The sequence below is a fragment of the Oxyura jamaicensis genome, chromosome 1 (assembly GCF_011077185.1).
Source record: "Oxyura jamaicensis isolate SHBP4307 breed ruddy duck chromosome 1, BPBGC_Ojam_1.0, whole genome shotgun sequence".
Classification (NCBI taxonomy): Eukaryota; Metazoa; Chordata; class Aves; order Anseriformes; family Anatidae; genus Oxyura; species Oxyura jamaicensis.
The window spans coordinates 58,360,222-58,380,608 of NC_048893.1; the positions used below are offsets into that span (position 1 = coordinate 58,360,222).

At 42.6% G+C, this 20,387-nt stretch overlaps 1 protein-coding gene across 9 annotated transcripts in view; it reads right to left on the minus strand.

Annotated features, from left to right (window-relative positions):
- The window catches only part of TBXAS1 (thromboxane A synthase 1), a 242,014-nt gene that overhangs the window by 118,517 nt on the left and 103,110 nt on the right, over positions 1-20,387 (minus strand). For 8 of the 9 annotated variants that reach the window (XM_035343262.1, XM_035343278.1, XM_035343270.1 and 5 more), the window contains one exon: positions 11,376-11,472. In XM_035343262.1, the coding sequence (XP_035199153.1) occupies positions 11,376-11,472 (97 nt within the window). Of the gene's footprint in view, positions 1-11,375; positions 11,473-12,219; positions 12,363-20,387 lie in introns of those variants that run through there. The other variant, XM_035343309.1, reaches the window with a different exon arrangement.

Sequence of the window (20,387 nt, forward strand, 5' to 3'; positions counted from 1 at the left end):
AGGAATCCTAGAATCACGGCGTGGTTTGGGTTGGAAGGGACCTTAAAGATCATCTAACTCCAACCCCCTGCCGTCGGCAGGGACACCTCCCACTAAGTCATGTGCTTAAAGCAATACTGTATCTAACCAGGAAAATCTATCTATCAGCCTGAAGATTTCACTTATTTTATCCAGCAATAAAATGTGTTCTTTAAATAAGGAACAGAGCCCTGGGAACAGATAGTCCCTTCCTGTCTGTAACTGTTGTTTGTCTTAGGACTTGCAGTATGAAAGTAAAGTGCCACAAAAGCAGTAAATAAATAGCCAATGTGAGTTTGATGAAAGATTGGCTCAAAAGACTGCTTTTGGCCTGAATAGAAAGATATGCTTTCATCCTGTTTTGACTATACTCATACGTTTACCTAACATAATTGGATGTAGTTAATATTGCAGGAGCCTTCAAGCAGTGCACATTTCCCTCATTAGTGGGTTTAAAGCCTTAATGATATCTCCTGTGCTGCAGAAAAGACCAATGTAGGCTTTAAAAGTGATTGGCAAGTTTCAACAGGAGAAAAACTGGGGGGAAGGGAAGGGGAAACCTAATAAAACTGATCTTGGCTTCTTCAGTCATTTAAAATAGGAAATTTGCAGAGTGAGGGGAAAAAACAAGGTGGGCTTAAATAAACCAATAAAGATGATTTCTAAAGTTGCACTTGCTGTAACTCAAAGAAACACATGAAAGAACAAGGGAGTGGGTGGACAGAGGGACTCCCCCTTCACATACCTGCCACATGCTAAAGACACACATACTCAGTCCTACACAAATGCTTCCTGACATAAACAAGTGCACACGCATAGTGTTGTCAAATCAGCATCTTTCAACACCTGCAGCAAAACCACCTTTTTGTAGTTTCATTATGCAGCTTTCTTTTTTTTTCCCCTTTTTCTTTAAGTCTCAATAGACTTGGCAGGGAAGCCTTGCATCTAAGAAACAGAATGTCACAATATACTATTAACTAAGTACATGCAAAGGGTTCAGGTTTTTGTTGTTTGTTTTGTTTTGTTTTTTTGTTATTGACTAATTTTGACCATTTTCCAGGAACAGAAATTTCACAGGCTGGTTTAGTTTCAAAAGAAGCGTAATTATGTACAGCTGTATTCAGTATTTCTTAACTGCCTTGAACAATCAGTGAAAGGGAGATTTGCACACATTATCAGCCACTATCATTAGTGCTCTAAAGTACGTAATCCATCTGGTGTTCTGGTGTCTACCTAGGAGCAGGTATTGAACCAACGATGGCTGCACTATAATAGCAGAAAGAAAGCGCATTAAAAACAAACAAAAAACACAGCAACCCCAGTCATTTCTCCATGCCATATTGTTCTTGTGTTTGTTTCCCCCAATGGTTTTCCAAATCATTTTCTATGTATAAGCACGGAGAGTGGAGAATTAAAAATGTAAATTTCATCAACGTTCAGCTTTGCAGCCTTCATAAAGGAAGAGGTATCAGGATACCATGGTGATGGGAGCACTGCAGCCCATTAATAAACCAGGGAAAGACTCAGGGATAGATTAAAATACTTAGACCCATGCTGAAAAATAACTCATATCACAACAAACCCTGCAAAAAAATAAGATGACTGTCCATCTCAACAGCAGCCATGGTCTCAACCTACTGATTCATCATATCTTGATGGGGGGCGAGGGAAGATGAAACTTGTTTTTAAGCTTTTTAGCCTCCTTACAGTCAATTGCATTGCTTTTATATTGCCGAGGTTTATGGCCCATGGCATCTGAAAACAGACAACCCATGTCCTTCTTTATTCTGGAAAAGAGCTGCCATACACAAAAGTAGAAAGTTTTTATTCTAGTATTCCATCTGCGTGCAGCCCATCTGTTTCTACCATCTCTGCTAGCCCTTCGTACAGAAGGGATCAGCCATTTTTCTTCGCTATCTTACCTGGAAATATGACCAACATTAGTGTTCACTTCCTCAGTCAAACATTCATAAATCTTAAGCAAAAAATTCACATCATCTACCTTGATCACTAAGCTATTCTTTTAGGTCTATATAGGGAAATATCCTACATACATCACCCGCCCTGGAGGTATTTAAGAGACGTGTGGATGTGGCGCTTAGGGACATGGTTTAGTGGTGCACTTGGCAGGGTTAGGTGGATGGTTGGACTCCATGATCTTATGCGTGTTTTCAAACCTAAATGATTCCATGATTCTGTATAATGATTCTACATTAACAACAGTCAGCGTTTTTAAATTGCTTTCTAGTAAGCTGTTCTGTGAGACTCTGAACTATTGTTTTCAGCATCTTCCCTAAAGCTTCAGGCACCTGTCATTACCAAACACGCAAACATATGAGAAGAGACTGTTTGCCCGCCTCACAAAGACAGGTGTAGAAGGACAATTTAAGGGAACATCCTAATTCTGGACAGACTATTAATAAAAACACTTAGGGGAATACATACTCATGGCCCTCTGAATTAAATGAAACAAGTATATGCATAGAAGGAAGTAAATGGTAACATTTTTTTTATGACTAGCAGTCATCATAGGCAAACGCCAGGTGTTCAAGGTAACTATGAGCTTTCCAACCTTGCAGGACAGTTTTCACTTGGTTTTCTATTCTGAAATTCTGAATCAGATTTACGAAATAAAAACAATATATTTTTTTTTTTAATTTTAAAAAAAAAAAAAAAAAAAAAAAAAAGGAAGAGAAAGAAAAGAGTACAACAATTGGAATTAACCAAACAAATCAAAACCCAACATTAGTTGCCATCAGTTCCGAAGCACTAACATTCACTAATGGCAATGTTCAGCTGGAAATTCCCAACGCACTCCTTTACATTTGTTAAGGTGACAAAGCACTTCCTAAATGATTTGCCCTTGTGAACACAGGAATTCTGTAGCAAAGCCAAAAAACTGAGCCACGAGTTCCTAAATCCCCACCTAGAGCCTCAATCACAAAACCAGACTTCACCTCACTGGGATTCCGAGCATCAGGTGGTTTCCAGAACATAGCCTACTAATACATTAAGTTTTTCTTTAAGGATAACTGAAGCCAAAGTCTGATTAATTTTACAGTCAATAGCAGCGATCATTTGACAACATTAGTTTTGTGCTATTAGCTGCAACAGATGGGGAATAAGGGGTAATTTATTGTGCATGCATAAAAAGACATACACAGCCTGAAAGAAATGACCCTCTCAATATTTATTATTTTAATTTTTAAAGTGTCTATTGCGAGCATATGCACTCCTACTTTAAAACATTTAAACAAAACCGGATTTAATCACTCAGAAAAATTAACTAGCAAGCTCTGAAGGCAAGAAGAGGAAAGAAAAAAGAAATACAGAATTAAAGGCTATTTTACAAAGTAAAGCAGAAGGCAAAATAGTTACACACACATTGACCAGGCTAGAAAGGCACACCAGTATGCCTAGAAGATCGCCACAGAGGCATGCTAGGGAAGGAAAGTGGGTATTTCATTGGAGTTGTTGAGCCCAGGAGCTCCAGCCCAAGCAAACCCTATTGAGAACAGCCAGGTCAGAACAGGGATAAGAGCCCTTGCCCAGCTCCCTGGCAGGCACTGACACTGGAAGAATCTCTCAGGCATCTGGGCTCACATGGCTGTACAACAGCACCCAGAGATATGCAGTCAAACAAATTAATATTAAACAGTTAAGTGCTATACAGCCAAACACATTCCCTCCTAGCATAATTCCCTTTCTATAATCATGCTGTACCAGCCAAGATTTCAAACCAACGATAATCTAGCAGCTGTAGAAAACCGCTAGGCAAAAAAGTACATCTTAATAAATTCACTGCTTGGACACCTTTTCACTTATCCTCGTAAGGCACAGAGCGATTTTTGGAAGCACTGAATATTCTCAGCTCAATGAGACTGAGCCTTATTGTACATGTGGCAGGATCGACACTTGCTTCAATTTGTCCTACAAAGGGAGGGAGGGAGGAGAGAAAATTGCAGCTCTGTCACAAAGAGCTGCGCGTTCAAGGCACGGCCTGCCATCAGGTGTGGTGGCTTTGCTGCAGCATGAACCGAACTCTCACCATGGCACTGGAGGAGGCACATTTTGCGACATTCCTGTAACGCGGTTTGGCACAATTGAGGTCTGCAAGGCTGAAGCAAGGACTGGAGTTTCAGCATTTCTTCAAAGAGCAAAGAGACCCCAAATGAAATATATGTGCATCTGTATGCATCCAGAAACATGTACAAATACACCTGTGTGCACAGGCAGGAGTAACAACAATTCTGAGACGGAAGCCTTATGCCCGTCACTTTGCATGTCCTATGCGAACCCAACAAAACCAGGATGAAACAAGATGAAGGAATGGAAAAATAAAGAAATATATTTAAAAAGATTGGGGTGATAAGTAAACCTAAAGCCCTTTCATTCCTTCTCTTCACTCCCTCAAAGAGCAGCTTGCCTTTAACTAAAAATTACAATCAAATTATTAGCACATGCCGGAACATCACTTGCGTACAATGCCATCCCACTGAACACTCATTTAAAGTGTGGTAAACTGAAGCTCTCATGCCATATTTCAACATATTTTTTTTTTTTTTCTCTTGTTTAAATAGTCTGCATCATTTCCCAAATACTGACTTTCCCACCATCATAGTGTGTGTGCGTGTCACTGCTGCTCCAAACCAGGCGCCCATGTGAAGGTGAGCCCCTAACAACGTATGCTCATCAGCTGTTTACAACATTGAGTTTATGTTGCACTTTGCAACAGCAATTTGGAAATAAACTAAGAAATTCACATGAGATGATGATGATGACACTGACACAACAGGAAATAACCTTAAGACGTTTAATTTGAAGAAAAGAAACATTTCTAAACCAAACAACCATGGGTACAGGGTCAAGACAGCACACATACACATTTCTGGCAACAATACACAACTTTTCGTTAACTATTTTTGCATGACTTGTCTCCAGATGAATATATGAGTGCGTTTATTTTTCAAAACAAAACCCATACTTGTCAGAGAGGACCTGAAGAAGCAAGCCCAGCCCGTAAGCTGGATCAGACCACGTGTTTGGATACACAACTGCATGGCCGCTGTTTACGCAATGACAGCACATCGGCTGGGCTGCTGCGCACCGCAGTGCGTGCGCACTGAGAACCAAGGCAGAATGACTCCAGTAAGATCTTGCTCAAGACACGCCAATGACCCTTCACTTGAAAAAAGGCCAAGAACACACACACAGAGTCAGTTCCTGAGGCACCGCACCGAGCTGTTTCAAGCCAGTCATGCATCCAAGCCCTGCTCTGGAGATGAATAATTCCTATCAGCCAGTGCAGGGTCGTCTGAAGTTAATGGCAGTGTGCTGATTTACACTGGCTGAGTCCCTGGCCCAAAATTAACAGAATCACAGATGGCTGAGATTGGAAGAGACCTCTGGAGGGCATCTTGTATCAAATTTGAATAGACCTTTTGATAGAGCAATGTACACAGACACTTTTCTTGCTGGTACTCTGTCCCCAAGCAAGAGATCAGAAATGTCAGCTGATGTGCGGCTATATTGGCCATCCTGCACCATCCTATCTGGCAACTGGTTTGTTTGTTTAATGCCACAGGTAGGCCTGGAGCTTTACAGATTTAACAAAATAAGGATGAAGCCAACAGCTTAAGTGTAACTGGCAATTTCTGTCTGTGAAGAGAACAACTGTGTCCCGCACAGATGCATTAGGAGTGGGAAAGGGGAAGGACAAACAGAAGTGAAAAGGAGCTTGGACAACCCTCGTTTCCTTCAAGAGGGATACAAAGCATTTGTACTGCTATGTTAGCTCAACTTTCTTTCTAGCTTTTTGTTATTTTTCCCACTTCATTATTATTTGTTATTATCCCATTGTTACTTTTTCCACTGTAACAGCAAAACTTCTAATGAAAAAACAGTGCTGTTCTCTTACAGCTACTGGAATTGGTGCAGATTTGTGTATTTAAAAACATCACCCTCCACCAGTGGGTTGGCACACATTGAAGGATTTGGTCTGGATCAACTACTAGTTTCCACTTGTGATAGCCACATGAATCCTGGCAGAACACTGACTCCAGCAGCCTGACAAACCTCAACTGGCCAGTGCTTACCTTTGCCTTAGAGATCACTGATCCACATTTTTGGTCTGCAACTTTGAGGAAAATTCTCATTCATATTAGATACCAGGTAATCTCCTCTTCAGGTTGTTCCATCCTAACATTCTGCTCTTATGTTTTTAAATGTACACTTCAGTGATTCTAAAATACTAATTCAGAAAGCATTTTTCATTGCAGAAATTAAAAACAATCTGAAAACAGATTATGTCTCATTATCCTGCCTGGCAGAATGCAACAGGCATCATAAACTTGTCTCACACGCAACACAGTAATGCAGCTATAAAGGGTAAAGAACGTTCCTAGTGCTTTTAAAAGAAAACTTCTATTCAAGAAACGACTTACCACGGCTGTGAGAAGAAGGTATCATTTACTGCAGCACAGCCCTGCCTAGGATTCTGGCTGAGGTTTCCATGGTTAACCTAAATTAAAATCAATTCCATATTTTTTGGCAGAAGGTCTATAAGCTAATTTTCGTCTTTTCTTCTTCAACTATAATTAAAAACATAGGGAAAGGGCTACATATGCCTCAAGTATGAAGGTACATTACAGTAGACATTTCTGTTTTTAAATGGCTACAATGCTCACCTTAATCAAGTCAAAATTAAGTGGGAAAATAGGATGTCATTACTGCCTTTCTGTGATTATATGGTTAACACTAAAATATACCCCGTGCCTACAGGGGAATAACATCCTATGTGCAAGACCTGGTCGCTTGCTCTAAAATGAAGTGAACCTTAATGCAGATTTGATCTGCAGTCACCATACACTTCTGTCACAAGAATTACTAATCAGTAGCTCAGAAGGAACAGAAGAGGGCAAGGGAATCTAAAAGGCTTTTAAAAGCAATATTCAAAAGAGATTTGTAGCAAGGATGCGAAATGCGTAGTATCAAAGGGAAACATATTCGCATAAAATGAGCAATCGTTTGGCTTCTGTTCACATGCAAAATCTACTTTGTCCATATAATGAGTGAGCAGTCTGGTTCAATGCGGGAGAAGCGTGCAAGTGATCTAGGTCTCTCTGGATGTGGAGAGAGGACACAAAGATGCTGCCTTTTCCACAGCTATCATTCAAGCACAGCCACCCACAGCCAGCACAGACAGGGCCAACTCACCCAGTACCTGGTGCTATTGCCATGCTTTGGCCCCCTGAGCTTTGCCCAGCACCCAGGAGCACGGAGCTCCCCTCCACATGAGGAATCCTTACGGCACTCCATCAATCCAGGAACAGAAAATCAAGTTACTCAAACTCAGTCCCCGTATCAGTGCAACCACAACCAGGTCCCTTCAGGCCAAATACAATGCCATGCCAGCTCCCTTTTAGCAGAAAACGGAGAAACATGAGACGGTCATTACTTCAATAGGAATGGCAAACCCTCCCTCTTCCTCCAGAAGAAAACCAGGCAAAGATGGCCTTCCCAACTCGACGAGAGTTGCTCTGGAACTGGAACTCACACATGCCATAACCTGGCACTCACAGAACAGAGCTGTACACTGTGTCTTCTTACACTTTAGATTCAGTTTCCAGACCTCAGGTAGCACAGCCCTTTACCTGTTTCCTTCACTGAAACACACGATCTCTTATCTAGGTATTAAAAATAAGCAAACTCTTCCTCCAGTCCTCTCAGCAGATTAAAACCACCCTGATTCCATAAAGATTTTCTGATTACTTCCCAGCAAGTAGCCAGCAAGTGTAGAATCATAGATAAAGGTCATTCTTCTTCCAAGCACTCAAAGGCATGACGTTACGTTGTGGGCAGCTTTAATAAAAACCAAATCATCATCTTATCCGCTCTTGTCTATCAAGTACATCCATTGTTTGCAACCCTTCACAAATTCAATTTCCCATTGTTTCTTATTATAATATATATATATTTAGATCAATTGAAAGAGCAGCAAAATATATGTGGAGTACAAACTTTTTCTGTTCTCTAATACACTTAGCTTTTAGAATTCATTCTATGCATCCTGCAACTTAGTGTGATTGATACAACTGTTACAGAGGTTGGCGAATAATCTCTCTGTGGAACTCTATGTTAGATAACTCACATTTTCCTCTGGTAGATAAGGCACAAATCTAGATTTTGGAAATGCATTTAAGGGGCAAAAGAAGGACAAAAGAAAGAAAAGGTAATGGTGGTTTTTCCCAAGGCTTGTTCAAACCCTCTGGGCTTACCCCCTTTCCCACCCTGAAAAACTGACACTTTGAAGATGAGAAGCCTCAATGAGAAGGCTTTGGGTTGAAATAATAAATTGTCCTGCTTCTTGCTGGGAAAGAGTTAATTTTCTTCCCAGTAGCTGGTGTGGTGCTGTGTTTTGGATTTAGGATGAGAATGATGCTGATAACACACCGATGTTTAAGATGCAGAGCAGTGCTCACACAGAGCCAAGGACTTTACAGCTTCTCATGCTGCCAGCGCGGAGCCTGGGAGGGGACAGAGCCAGGACAGCTGGCCCAGACTGGCCAGAGGGATGTCCCATATGTGGCATCCTGGAGAAAAATAAAACTAATGGGATTTGTCTGGAGGTTGCTGCCAGTGCTCAGGGACTGGCTGGGCATCATTGGTCAGCTGGTGGTGAGCAATTGCACTGTGTACCCCTTGTTTTGTTGTTACTGTGTTGTCTTTTTTTATTTTCTCTGTGTTTTTTTTCCTCCTTTCTTATTAAAGTGTTCTTACCTCTACACATGAGTTTTTGCACTTTTCTTTTCAATTGTCTCCCCCGTCCCACTGGGCAGAGGGAGTGAGCAAATGGCTGTGTGGTGCTTAGCTGCCTGCTGGGTTAAACCACAACATAAGTGAATGCCATGTCTGGACCAAAATATATCAGCCTAACTCTGCAAACAGCATTAACTCCAAAGCCAGTTCTATAACCACTCACCAGCACAGTATCTGGGGAAGGAATGGGTAAAATAAGGCAGAGGGATCTATTCTGTGTTTTGAATTCCTCCCTGGCAAACAGACACTCTCACTTAAAGCAGAGGAGCTTGCTTTGAGTAGTTTTTAAACGTATAAACAGAAGCAACCCTATTAAAAGCTTTAAAATAACATTTATTCAGTTGATATGAGAAAAAATAATCTATTACTTGGAAAGTGCTTTTCCCACTCTCATTTTTCAACCATTATTCACATAAAACCAAAATTACATCTGAATAAATCCCACTGCCCTTCTTTACATACTACACAGCATTATTTATTATTGCACAGGATCCTTAGTATAGAGTATAACAGAACACTTCACTGATAGAGTTGATGGTGAATTAAAGGGGAGAGGCAGCTTCCAGTGTGAAAATTCAAGAGGGAGAATAGATTCCCAAGTCAGATGTGGAAGGACTTGGAAATGGAAGGCTGTTTATCCTCTGCTAATGAAGAACAATGGGTGGAAGAGGGGGAAAAAGTGGAAAGTGAAAGATAACAACATCCAAAGTGAGCAGCTGGGTGAGAAGACCATGGTATTTGCAGACAAAAGCATACAAGATGAAGAAAGTTCACTTGAATTAGATCTATGGACATTAAGCAAACTAGACATCGCAACAGTGCATTGTGGGGAAACTGCTCCTTTTGTTCAAGAGGGAGGTGGGAGTTAAATTTTCCCCTATTCCACAGGCTTTCTGGTTGGTGGCAGGGATATCACTCAGTCTGCACCTTAGTTCCTCATGCATAAAGGAGGGCATTGTGCAGAAAACCCACAGACTGTTCAGCAGACAGTAAAGTGATAAGGGTAAGACATGAACCTACAAAGACAACTATACCTAACTGATCTCTGATGAAGAGAAAAAAAAAAAAAAAGAGAGAGAGAGACTGGTTATAGAGACCTGAATTACCTTAATTTGAGAAGAACACAAATACTACCGACCATGACAGATGGTTGTATAAACAAAAGAAAGATAAATCTCTCACCATCAAAGCCTGAAGAAAAAGTAAAATTTGGCCAATATAGGAAGGATGACAATGCACAGACAGATAAACTCAAATGATGAAGCTGACTGAAATTAAGAGCAGAATGAGTATCTGAACATACCCTCTCAAAGGAATGCTCTCTAATTTCAGGAGGTGTTATTCGTGCAGCAGTTACCACTATGAATACCACACACAACCTACTCACATCAAATATACAGAAGAAAAGCTTGGGAAAGTTGTAGACAGGAAGAAATAGTGTTCCTGTTTGTGGATGGAGGAAGGAAAGGGGCAGGAAATTCCTTCAAAAACAGAGAAAATTGGGAATAGGCCTTTTCCACATGCAACTACTTCAGCCTAAGAAGCTTGCACACCAGAATTCTTCCATTCAGATGTGAGTTACAGGCAGAACAAAGGTTGACTAGTACAAGTGGTTATTAAATAAGATACAGGTAGTCACAAGATGAACCTTATGTACCAGAAGAAGCAAGCAAAGGAGACAAGCAATCTGGCAAACAGACTGACTGGTTGCAGAGAGGATCAGAGGGGCAGAGGAGACAGACAGCTGATCAGAGATGAAATTTTCCCTGAGGGCACGAACAGCCCTCCTGAATACACACAGGTTTATGTGAGAAGGTTTGAGCATACAAAGGGGGCAGGAGGAAGAAAGGTATGGATGGCACTGAGGCAGCATGTGGTCAGTGTGATTGTAAAATGCTGGAAATCTTTACTACACCTCTGACCACGCCACTCCCCTCTTGCCCTCCATTATCTGTTCTAACCAATGCGTAGAAAAGTGCTTTTCAATATAAAAGTAAAATAAGTAACTAACAGTATATGTAGAAGCCCTTGCTAACCCCAACTTCATCCCTTCTATTTCTTGTTTTCAGAGTCCAAAGCAATATATGTTAATTGAGAGAGGTATGCCCATGTCCCCAGCAGCCTGCTCCTGCCCTAGAAAATCTAAAAAGACAAAAGAGACCGTGGGTGGGAGAAAGCAAATAGCATTGTCCCCGTATTACAGATTGAAAACCAAGGAAGAGAGCTAGCAAGGAATTTTCCCAGGAAATAAGTGGCAGAATTGGATACTGAAACCCTTTCTCTTCAGCATCCATTCAGTGCCTCAGTCACAAGGGCATTGCATTTCTTTTAAAGATGGTCTCTTTCATCCTCAGAGTGTGCTGGTAACAGGAGCCTTTGACTGAAATGCATACAGTGAGTTTATATGCCATTAAGCTTTAGGAACCATGTTGTACTCCAACCCCCTCTATTTCCAGCTGTCTTGCAGTCACTGTATGTCTGAGCTCAAATGAGCAGTACTACCACCTCTGGCCACAAAGAGGACCTTCCTATCTACTTACAGTTCTGTTGGTGAAGTTACTGAAGTCTGTCACTAAGATTTGCTTGATCATCTCTGGTGTGGAGACCACCACAAACATCTGGCGACCAATGTAGTATCTACAAAGAAAGAGAGAGCCATTTTAGCAGATAACATCAATGAGAGAATCATCACCTTCTCTAAAATCTCTCTCTTGGCTTGAAAATACTTGCCATGAGCAAATACTACAGAAAATATATTCCCTTGTGTAGATCAGTATCTTTCCTCCTCCCTCTCAACTATTAAATTAAGATGCATGGTCCTGGAATTTAAAGAAAACAGCTTAAAACCTTTTACTGATTAATCAATACTTAGCCAGCATTTTAACCTAATGGTTTACACACCCTGCACTCACTTGTGAATTCTGTACAAAGTGATGCAGTATCACTAAACCTAACCACACAGAAGCAAAGCATTAGTAACCAACAGCTCCAACAGTCATGAAAGACCTGCAACATCAATTATCCTGCAGCTAGTCATACAAAATGTCCCCCCAGTGTGGCTGCAGTAAAGGCACACTTCCACCACTTCTATTGGAAGCACTGGAACAGAGCGCATCTCAGACCACAGGCTCATCATCACTATGAACGTACCCATCTAACAGATACTGAGTTTGATCAGGTCTCGTGGTGCCAGGATCTGTCCCTTGGGGGACTGGACACAGAAGTACGGAGACCCACCCCACACCCCATAGCTCCGAGGGGCACAGAGCTCCCTTCTCCAGCAGGATTCCCCCCAAGGCCCACGGCCACTCCAGGACTGCTTGGCTGCTGTGCAGGGGGAGGAAGGAGCACGGCCAGCAAGCAGAGGTTGCCTGCAGTCCCTACCTTTGCCGGTTGCTGGGCCAGAAAGACTATGCAGGTGGTGCTGCCTCTGCTCTGCCGGGAGAGAGGAAGAGGAGGCTGGAGGCAGGCACAGGAAGGCTGGGCAGCTCAGAGCACAGCACAAGAGCAGCACCACAGATGCTGCAACACTGCGGTAATATCAATGCCTGATCATTTTGGTACGATACAGCTTAGTATCAATACGTTGCTTATCACCTGTCTACATTGCAGCAACAGAGCAGACAAGCAAACCCTGGGCTGAATTAAATTTAGTAACTGGAGGTTCCCATGGCAATGAAGCTGCAGCAGCACTGATTCCACCAGGGGCAAACAAGTCAGACAAATATCTTGATTCCAAAGCAGGGTTTCACAGTCCACCTTGACCTCCATACCACCAAAACTCATAAGAAGCAAATAGCAGAGAAGAGTAAGAAAAAAAAAAAATCTTCAGGAAGGAAGAGATCTGCTTTTCATGTTTGGTGAGTTTCCAGAGTGAACAGTTATTTCCCAAATCCAACCCACAGGCTTCACTTGTACCTTAGACACGGGTTCGACATATTCTATTAAAAATAAACCTTTCTCACCTCTCCCAGTTTGCTAAACCATAGCAAAGTATCTGTCTGTTAATGGACAAAGTTTTCTTCCTTTCTAAGGAAGAGCTGAAGTCTCATTTTCAATAGTTTGGATCAACCTTTGGCAAAAGATGATAATACCCCATATGTCCCTTCCTCATGTACTTTGTACAACTTCTCTGAAGTCAGAAAGGCAAAGCAGGCTCCCAGGGTGAAAATCTGCACCCCTCCAAGCCTACCCAAGATGATCAGCCATGAATAATAGTCTCTTGTGCTGATCTCTCTTCACACTTTATGTTTCTTTTCCCCTCCCCAGGCTTAGCAGTGTCTCATTTTAAGGTCAGTGACTGATACCCCAACACACAACTTCCCACAGGGGCCAAATCCCTAACACCAGAAGCCAATTGTGTCTACCCAGATATTTTAACCCTGAGCACCAAGAGACACCACATCTTATATCATGCAAATCATGTTGTGTGTGTGCATGACACCTCTAGCTTACTTCAGTCCTAGGAACTAGCAGAAAGCCTGCTCCAGTCTGCTGGAACAAGGCGACAGTACTCACAATCAGAGCCCTTATTTCACAGTATGCTTTGTGCTCGAAGGTATTCAGGACTAAAATTTGGGACAGGAGCATCTCCTGCTCAAGCTGCTTTTACAAGAAAGCGACTCACGTGCCAAGCTTATGCAAACAAATCTATTCATCATCCTCCAGCTCAGACCAGTCATCCGAACTCCCAGTTCTGCTTCCACAGCTAAGCTCTCTTTTTTATTTACTCCTCTTTAGCTTTCTATCTACAGGCATCTGCTTTCCTCTTCCTTATCCAGTTATAAATACGGGCAGGGAAGAAGAAAGAATGAAAAAAAAAAAAAAAAAAACCTTGAAATTAATAAATTGAAAATACTGAAAAAAGTAAATTAATTTGCTTTTAAAACAAAGTTTTGCCTGCTTTTAAGAAACAACTGCTGTAAAACACACTCAGATGGCAATCTTCTATTGTATCCCAAGCAGTAAAAGATTTCTTCCTGGCTTTTTTTCCATTCTCCCACTTTCTGAGTATAATCTTTCTAATGGGACACAGAAAGACGAGGGCACGTTTGGACATACTTTGGAAGTCAAACCCAGGAGCATGACTCCCATTCTCTTCCCCTGAAGCTAAGGAAAAAGGACAAGAAGAGCTAAGTGTGAAACAAGATTGTTTGAGCTATTTTACTTACCAAACGCAGGTCTAGAACTTGCAAAACCACTGGAAATACACTTAACTGAGTTTTAATACACTTAAAATCCTTTGCAGGATCAAGGCCTCAGTCTCAAACCCAAATGGTATCTCCCAACTATAGATTTTTTTTACTTGATTTGAAATGGCAAATAAAAGATAAAATCCTCCTGAACAATAATCTGTTATTCCAAAGTAAATAACATATTCACCCCTGCCATGTTACTTCATTTTTATTCTGTATTACTACATGAGGATATCACCAACCTCGCACAGACTTAGATTTATTATTGAACAAAACCCGATATTCTTGTCAGATTTTAATAAATAAGAGTTTGAGAAAAACAAAAGCCTCCCAGCAAGTGCATTACAAATGGATTCATGAATAATTTAGGGCACTACTTTTTATTAACTTTCTCTAGGTTAATCTTTTCACAGGGCTTGTCCACATGCCGAAGTCCTGCCTTTAACTACAGCGTTACAGCACCACTACACTGCTCAACCCAATCCTCTGTTGATTTTCACGTAGGGCATTCGGCGTGCAATGGAAGGGCTCAGGCTATTACCTCCTTCCTGCACACAAACACAAATGTGTGAATATAGCACGGTGTCCTCAGAGCAACACAACTCTGTCCACGTGGGAATGGGTTGTAAGACACCCGTAAAAACAAAAATTCATGACGCACACAAGTGTGATTTTCAAGCGTAGATGAGGTCTCACTTTTTTAAGCCGTGCTGCAGGGGCAATTTCTCTTAAATTCCAGTTTAAAATGCAGCCCTCCAAACTAGAAGAAAACATCCCCATTTTTAGACCCATGGTTTTAGATCCATTGCAGGATGAGACAGCAGACATGGTCCATCGCCAGCCCGAGGACAGCGTGGGCTTGCACCAGGGGACGAGGCACCATCGCCCCGGAGGCTGCTGGTGCAAGAGGCACGGAGCCTGCAATGCACCGACCCAGGTAGGGCTGCACAAAATGGTTTTCAGAAATGTTCAACCGAGAGCACGGATTTACTCCCAGAAGTTATGGAAAAGCCAGGCTGCCCTCCAGTGTGTTTACCAAAGGTCAAGGGGGTGGTTACACTGTGATGTATTGAACAAAGTTAATCTGCATCCAGAGTGTTTTAACAACTTCAGAGGCTACAAATACCCGTCACCTGCAGCAGTTTGGTTTGTAGGAGCAGTCACCATTCAAACAGCAGCTGATGAAAGGGACACAGACTGATACCTGGTTCAGGTATAAGGGACACAGACTTATACCTGGTTCAGCACCCAGGCAGACCCGGGACTCCTGGGGGCACAGCTTGCTGTTCCCAGGTGACGTAGCAGATCCACCAGCTGCTTGCAAATCCACAGAAGCGCCACCTCACTGCATAGTGAAAGCCAGAGAGCACACAGGGCACGCCATGGCAAAGGGCCATGTGTTTTTGGGTAACACCCGCATGGGAAACACCTGCAACCCTTTCACCTTGTTTATAGCGCTGCTGTCAGTTCACAGAAGACTTTGATCCCCCTATCTATTATCAGTCCTGTGGATTACAAACACAGCGCATTCATCATAAATCACATATATGTTGTTAGGCAATAAAAAAGGTTTTGTTTTCTATGCAGCAGTCTGGTAAAGTACACAAAGATCATCTGGAAAGCTAAATGGAAAAAAAAAAAAAAAAAGAACGGCACCGATTTTATTATCTCCACCTTCCTCAGGGAAGAGCAAAGAACAAAAAGAAAAAGAAAAAAAGATATACGTTTGCATACTTAGAAATACAGTGGGAAAGGCTAATTTTCTTCGGAAACATTAAAAAAAAAAAAAATCCTCGATCACTCTATTATTTAGAAACACTCATTCACCGCAGGCAGAAAAATGCAAAAAATGAATAGCACGCTGCTTGTGTAAAATAGGACTCACGGCTGGTGTTACTTGGTTAATTATTTCAGAGGTCAGTAAATTGATTTGTCACGAGCACTGTCCCCTCCTGGCTCCTGCTGGCAGCTCAGACTCTGCAGGACTAAGTGATACATAACTAACAGCTGCGAAGCCCAAACACAGCCTTCGCAGAAATGGCTGCTCCAATCCAAGAGGAAAGAAAAGGAGGGGACAAAAAATTGCCAGGTACCCATGAGTCCAATTATTATTTGTGTTATATTAGCAGTGAGAGGCCTCAAAGGTCCCTGGGCCCTAATTTGGTCAGAGTTATACATAAATAGGAGGCCTGGAGAGCCCCAGATTTAAATAACCACAAGCAACAAACAGTGAGGAAAACAAATAAAGTCCTGTACTTTCCAGCTGCGGGACCGAGGCACAGGCAGGGATGGAGGAGATGGGAATTGCCAGCCATCAGCTCTTTTTCCTGTTGACTCCCTGTGGGACCAGGGCTCCTCAGCTGTCATTTACAGCCCAAAATCTGGGGCTGGCTTTCTTCAGGCAGCTCGCTGGAATGTCTGGAGTGCTCCTGTGGCACTTCTCCTGCGTCCCAGGCTGCGACACAAACCGAGGGAGCGTCCTTCGTGGGCACTCAGTCTGCTCCAGACAGAGAACTGAGAAATGCACATGGCTTCTTCAGAAGGGGGAAAATTAAAAAAAAAAAAAAAAAAGACACCCTAGACACAGGTGATCCTGTTGCACATGAAAATGAAGCACTGGTAGCACTAAGCAGACTCAGACACAAAGAAAAGTTTCCAACCACAGCTCTGCCAGCGCACACATGCCTTAGCCTAAGACTAATCCAACCCATTGTATAAAATTCATGAAAAAGAAGACATGGCCACAGTGATTTCTATTTAAGAATAAATAGTTCCTCATTTCCTTTTTCATTGAACTGTACTTCTTTTCATGGCATGAAAGCTTCAAAATAAACACACAAAACCATTAATTTAATTCCTGACTGCATTAAAAATATCCCGTAACGAGATGCCCAGGCCCTCGCACGCGCTGTCTGCGCTGCCCTGTATTGCTCTGCACCCACCTCTTTGTCCACAAACCCTGGATTAAAAATGCTATCTTCTACATACCAAGAACCTCGGCGCTATCTCAGGCTTGCACCTTGCCAAAAGACCTCTGCTTTCCTACATGCTTAAGGAAGTATTGAGAAAGGAGGAAAATGCCGGGATTATTTATATTCTCTCCACCACGAAAAGCATAGCTACATTTAAAGGAGCTCCTCCCTAGTCAGGTGCAATAACAGACTGTGGCACAGGAGCAGGGGTAGTGGTAAGGAAAAGGGGGTGCTGGCTGGGGCCACTGCAAGCTACAGAGCTGGTAGAGCCTCTCAAGTACCTTACACCACGTTGCAAGCAAGATCTGTTTCTGGGCATCTGTAACTCGGGCTAGGGTTTAGCAACCTGAGTGTCTCACCCTCCTTTACCAGCCCCCTTCCAAGTGAGCAGCGTGGGAGATGCAGACTCCACATGGCTGTGTTAATTCATTCATGAAATGAAGTAGATGACATTTACCCACATATAAGGAATGACAAGGGATTAAATTAAGCTCACGAAGTGCCACGGGGAAGAAAAAACAATCCTCTGAATTATACGAGCATATTGGGCAATCTGCGTCCATTTGGTTTCCTGAGGAAATTTTAGTCCAGATCCAAGTGCAAGGTTCAATCACAGCAAGCCCCCAAACTCATGCCTGTGTTCACGGATGGGGAAGAGAAGCAGCAAAAGGGAGGGATGTGAATAGGAGAAACATTGATCTTCTTGTGCTGGGCAGGCAGTGGGAGAAGAGCAGGGCCCGGCGGGGTGCAGGCTGTGCTCCTCCACAGCTGGGAGCTAACCCTTCCCAGGGCCAGCGGGTTTATTTTGATGCCAGCGACTGGGCAAAAACGACTGCCACCACCGCAGCGCCGCCGTTTTGCGTCACGTCGCTCCTGCTGATTAGCCACATCAGCGCGCCGCTTCATTAATGCCGAGCGAAAGCCGTAAATAAGGGACCCTTTTCATAGGATGCTCCTGGAAATGAGAAGCGCTGAGATGTTATTAAGAAGCCCACAACTACTCCCTGCAAGTAGGGTGCCGTCGTGACTGGGTGATGCTCAAAATGCTCGTAGCTCTCAACTTGGCAAGCTCGCCAGAAGAAGGCTTCTAAATCTTTTCCCACTGTGTTTCCCACCAAGCTCGGACAGTATTAGTCTGTGCTTTGTTACCCATGTTTAGACTGTGGCATTTTCACCAAAGCTTGTTTTGTCTGCGCTCGTTAAAGCACAGTATGCCTGACTGACCTCATGTGATGTTGCAGCAGACGTTTCCTGTGTGTTTCAGCATATTTGTGTGCCTGGCCTTTCTGTGGGCTTGCGAGACACAGCGTGAGAGCAGTCTCATCTTGGGCTCTCTGCACCTAATTCAATACCAAACTATTCCTCTTCCATGCGCTGTGAGAAAAACCACCAGGTTACTATTTCCAGAACACTGGATTACTATTTCCAGGAAAGGCTACATCTGGGAGATAGCAAACTTTCTGTTTCTCCAAACTTTACTTGCCACCATTTACACGGTGTTCATTTATATGGATTTGTGTGAGTCTGTTATTTATGTTCAATGGCGTTACTTATTTTTATCAGTGCAAAAAAAAAAAAAAAGCAAAGGCTACGAGATGGCTGAGGACGATAAGCAGACGATATTACTAAGGTTAAAAAGAGTAGCCCTTTCTGTCTTTTATTTAAGAAGAAAAGAAAAAGAAGAAGAAAAGGGAGGGAGATGCACATATCCTGATTTCTAGTCAGAAGCTGGAAGCAGCTTCCTTTGACAGACAGGTGAGCAATTTCTAGGAAACAACAGGAAGCGTTGACTGGGCTGCAGTCATTTCACACAAGATAAATGGAGATAGTGCAGTGTACTTGAAGACGAGGGATACAACTGGGATGCCACTCAGAAAAATATGGCTTAGAGAACATGCAGAAGCGGGGCGTGCAGGGCATTGCTGCTTTCTAGCAGAGCAGGGGGGACCCATCTGAGCGGACAGCAGGGAAGCCAGGGAGGATCCTCTGTGTCCCAGGAAGCAGGAGAGCATGTGTGCACCATGCTGCAGGCTCCGGGGAAAATTTGGGGTTGGGGGACAAAAACACGTGTGCAACCATGCAGAGAAAATGAAACTGGGGAGATGTGGAAGGATTTAAATATAGTACGTGATATTATGTCATGGCAAGGGACAGCAACCTATAACACAGGCTGACTATAATAGAACCACAAATGTAATAAAGTTGCTAGTTATATGCCCATCACTAACCTTATATAAGCAAACACTCTTCAAGAGGACTAAAGCAAAACCTGCGTGATCCAACTTCTGCCTCTCATTAAAGCATTTCTGACCACAATAGAATAGAAACTTTTATTATTTTTCCTCCCTGAGACCTGACTTCAGGGTACAAACAAAAGCCATGTGTAAGACTGCACTTCTACAACCTTCATCTCATACACACTTTGCATATCATGGCCAGGACTCAAGTGTGACTAGAGATTTTCATAGCTCCGGTTTTGGTGATCCATTTCAGCCCTAAAGCAAAGGAACAGCTTTCAGAAATCACTGAGCATCTCTATCTGCTGAAAAGTCATGTCCTGATACATATCTTCAAAAGGGGCATTCAGAACAGAGGCATTCAAAATCAGTAGGCTGTTTCTGTTTGTTTTAATTCTGTACTTCATCTTTTATTTCTTCCCAGGCAAGACAGCTCATCTGCCTCCTGTAAATACAATCAGCACTAGTGGACGACACAATATTTTATTTTTGCATGTGTTTGAAATAAACAGACAATTTTATTTCAGCCTACCCCTTCTTAGTGGCACTTGGATCTTAAATCAATGAGAGCGCTGCAATATATTGCACACCATCACTTGTTATTCCTTGGCTCTGCTTACGTTAATGCAGATCCATGCACTTCTGCTATCATACTGTCTTAATATTAGAATATTTTAATTCCTCCGAGATAGATGGGACTCAATGCACTGATTTCCTGCGCTGTGTACACAACAACACGATGAAATGAGTAAGCCATATTGACTTTTGCATAACAAACTACACAGACATGGAGTACGATGTTTTCTTAAATAAGAGAGACTTCGACCCAGCCATGGCTACCAGCCTGAAGATATCTGAAGTTTAAGCAAACAAAAGGAGTGTTTTCTTAGCAGAAATAACAGGCACACCAGACAGCTGGTTCACATGCTCTATGCTCACAGCTGCCAGCCAGCACTGGACAGCCTCACTCCGGCAAGGAAAGGGTTGCCAGGCTGGCATGAGACGGGCAGTCACTGGGACTTGTTTTTCTTTCCTGGTCTGCCTTAAAAATAAGTTGAAACAAAGGAAAAAAGGATAGTAACCACCTACTGTGCTCCTGGGAATGGACTTTTTTTATGCTACAGCATACAAAATGCATTCAGGCAAGA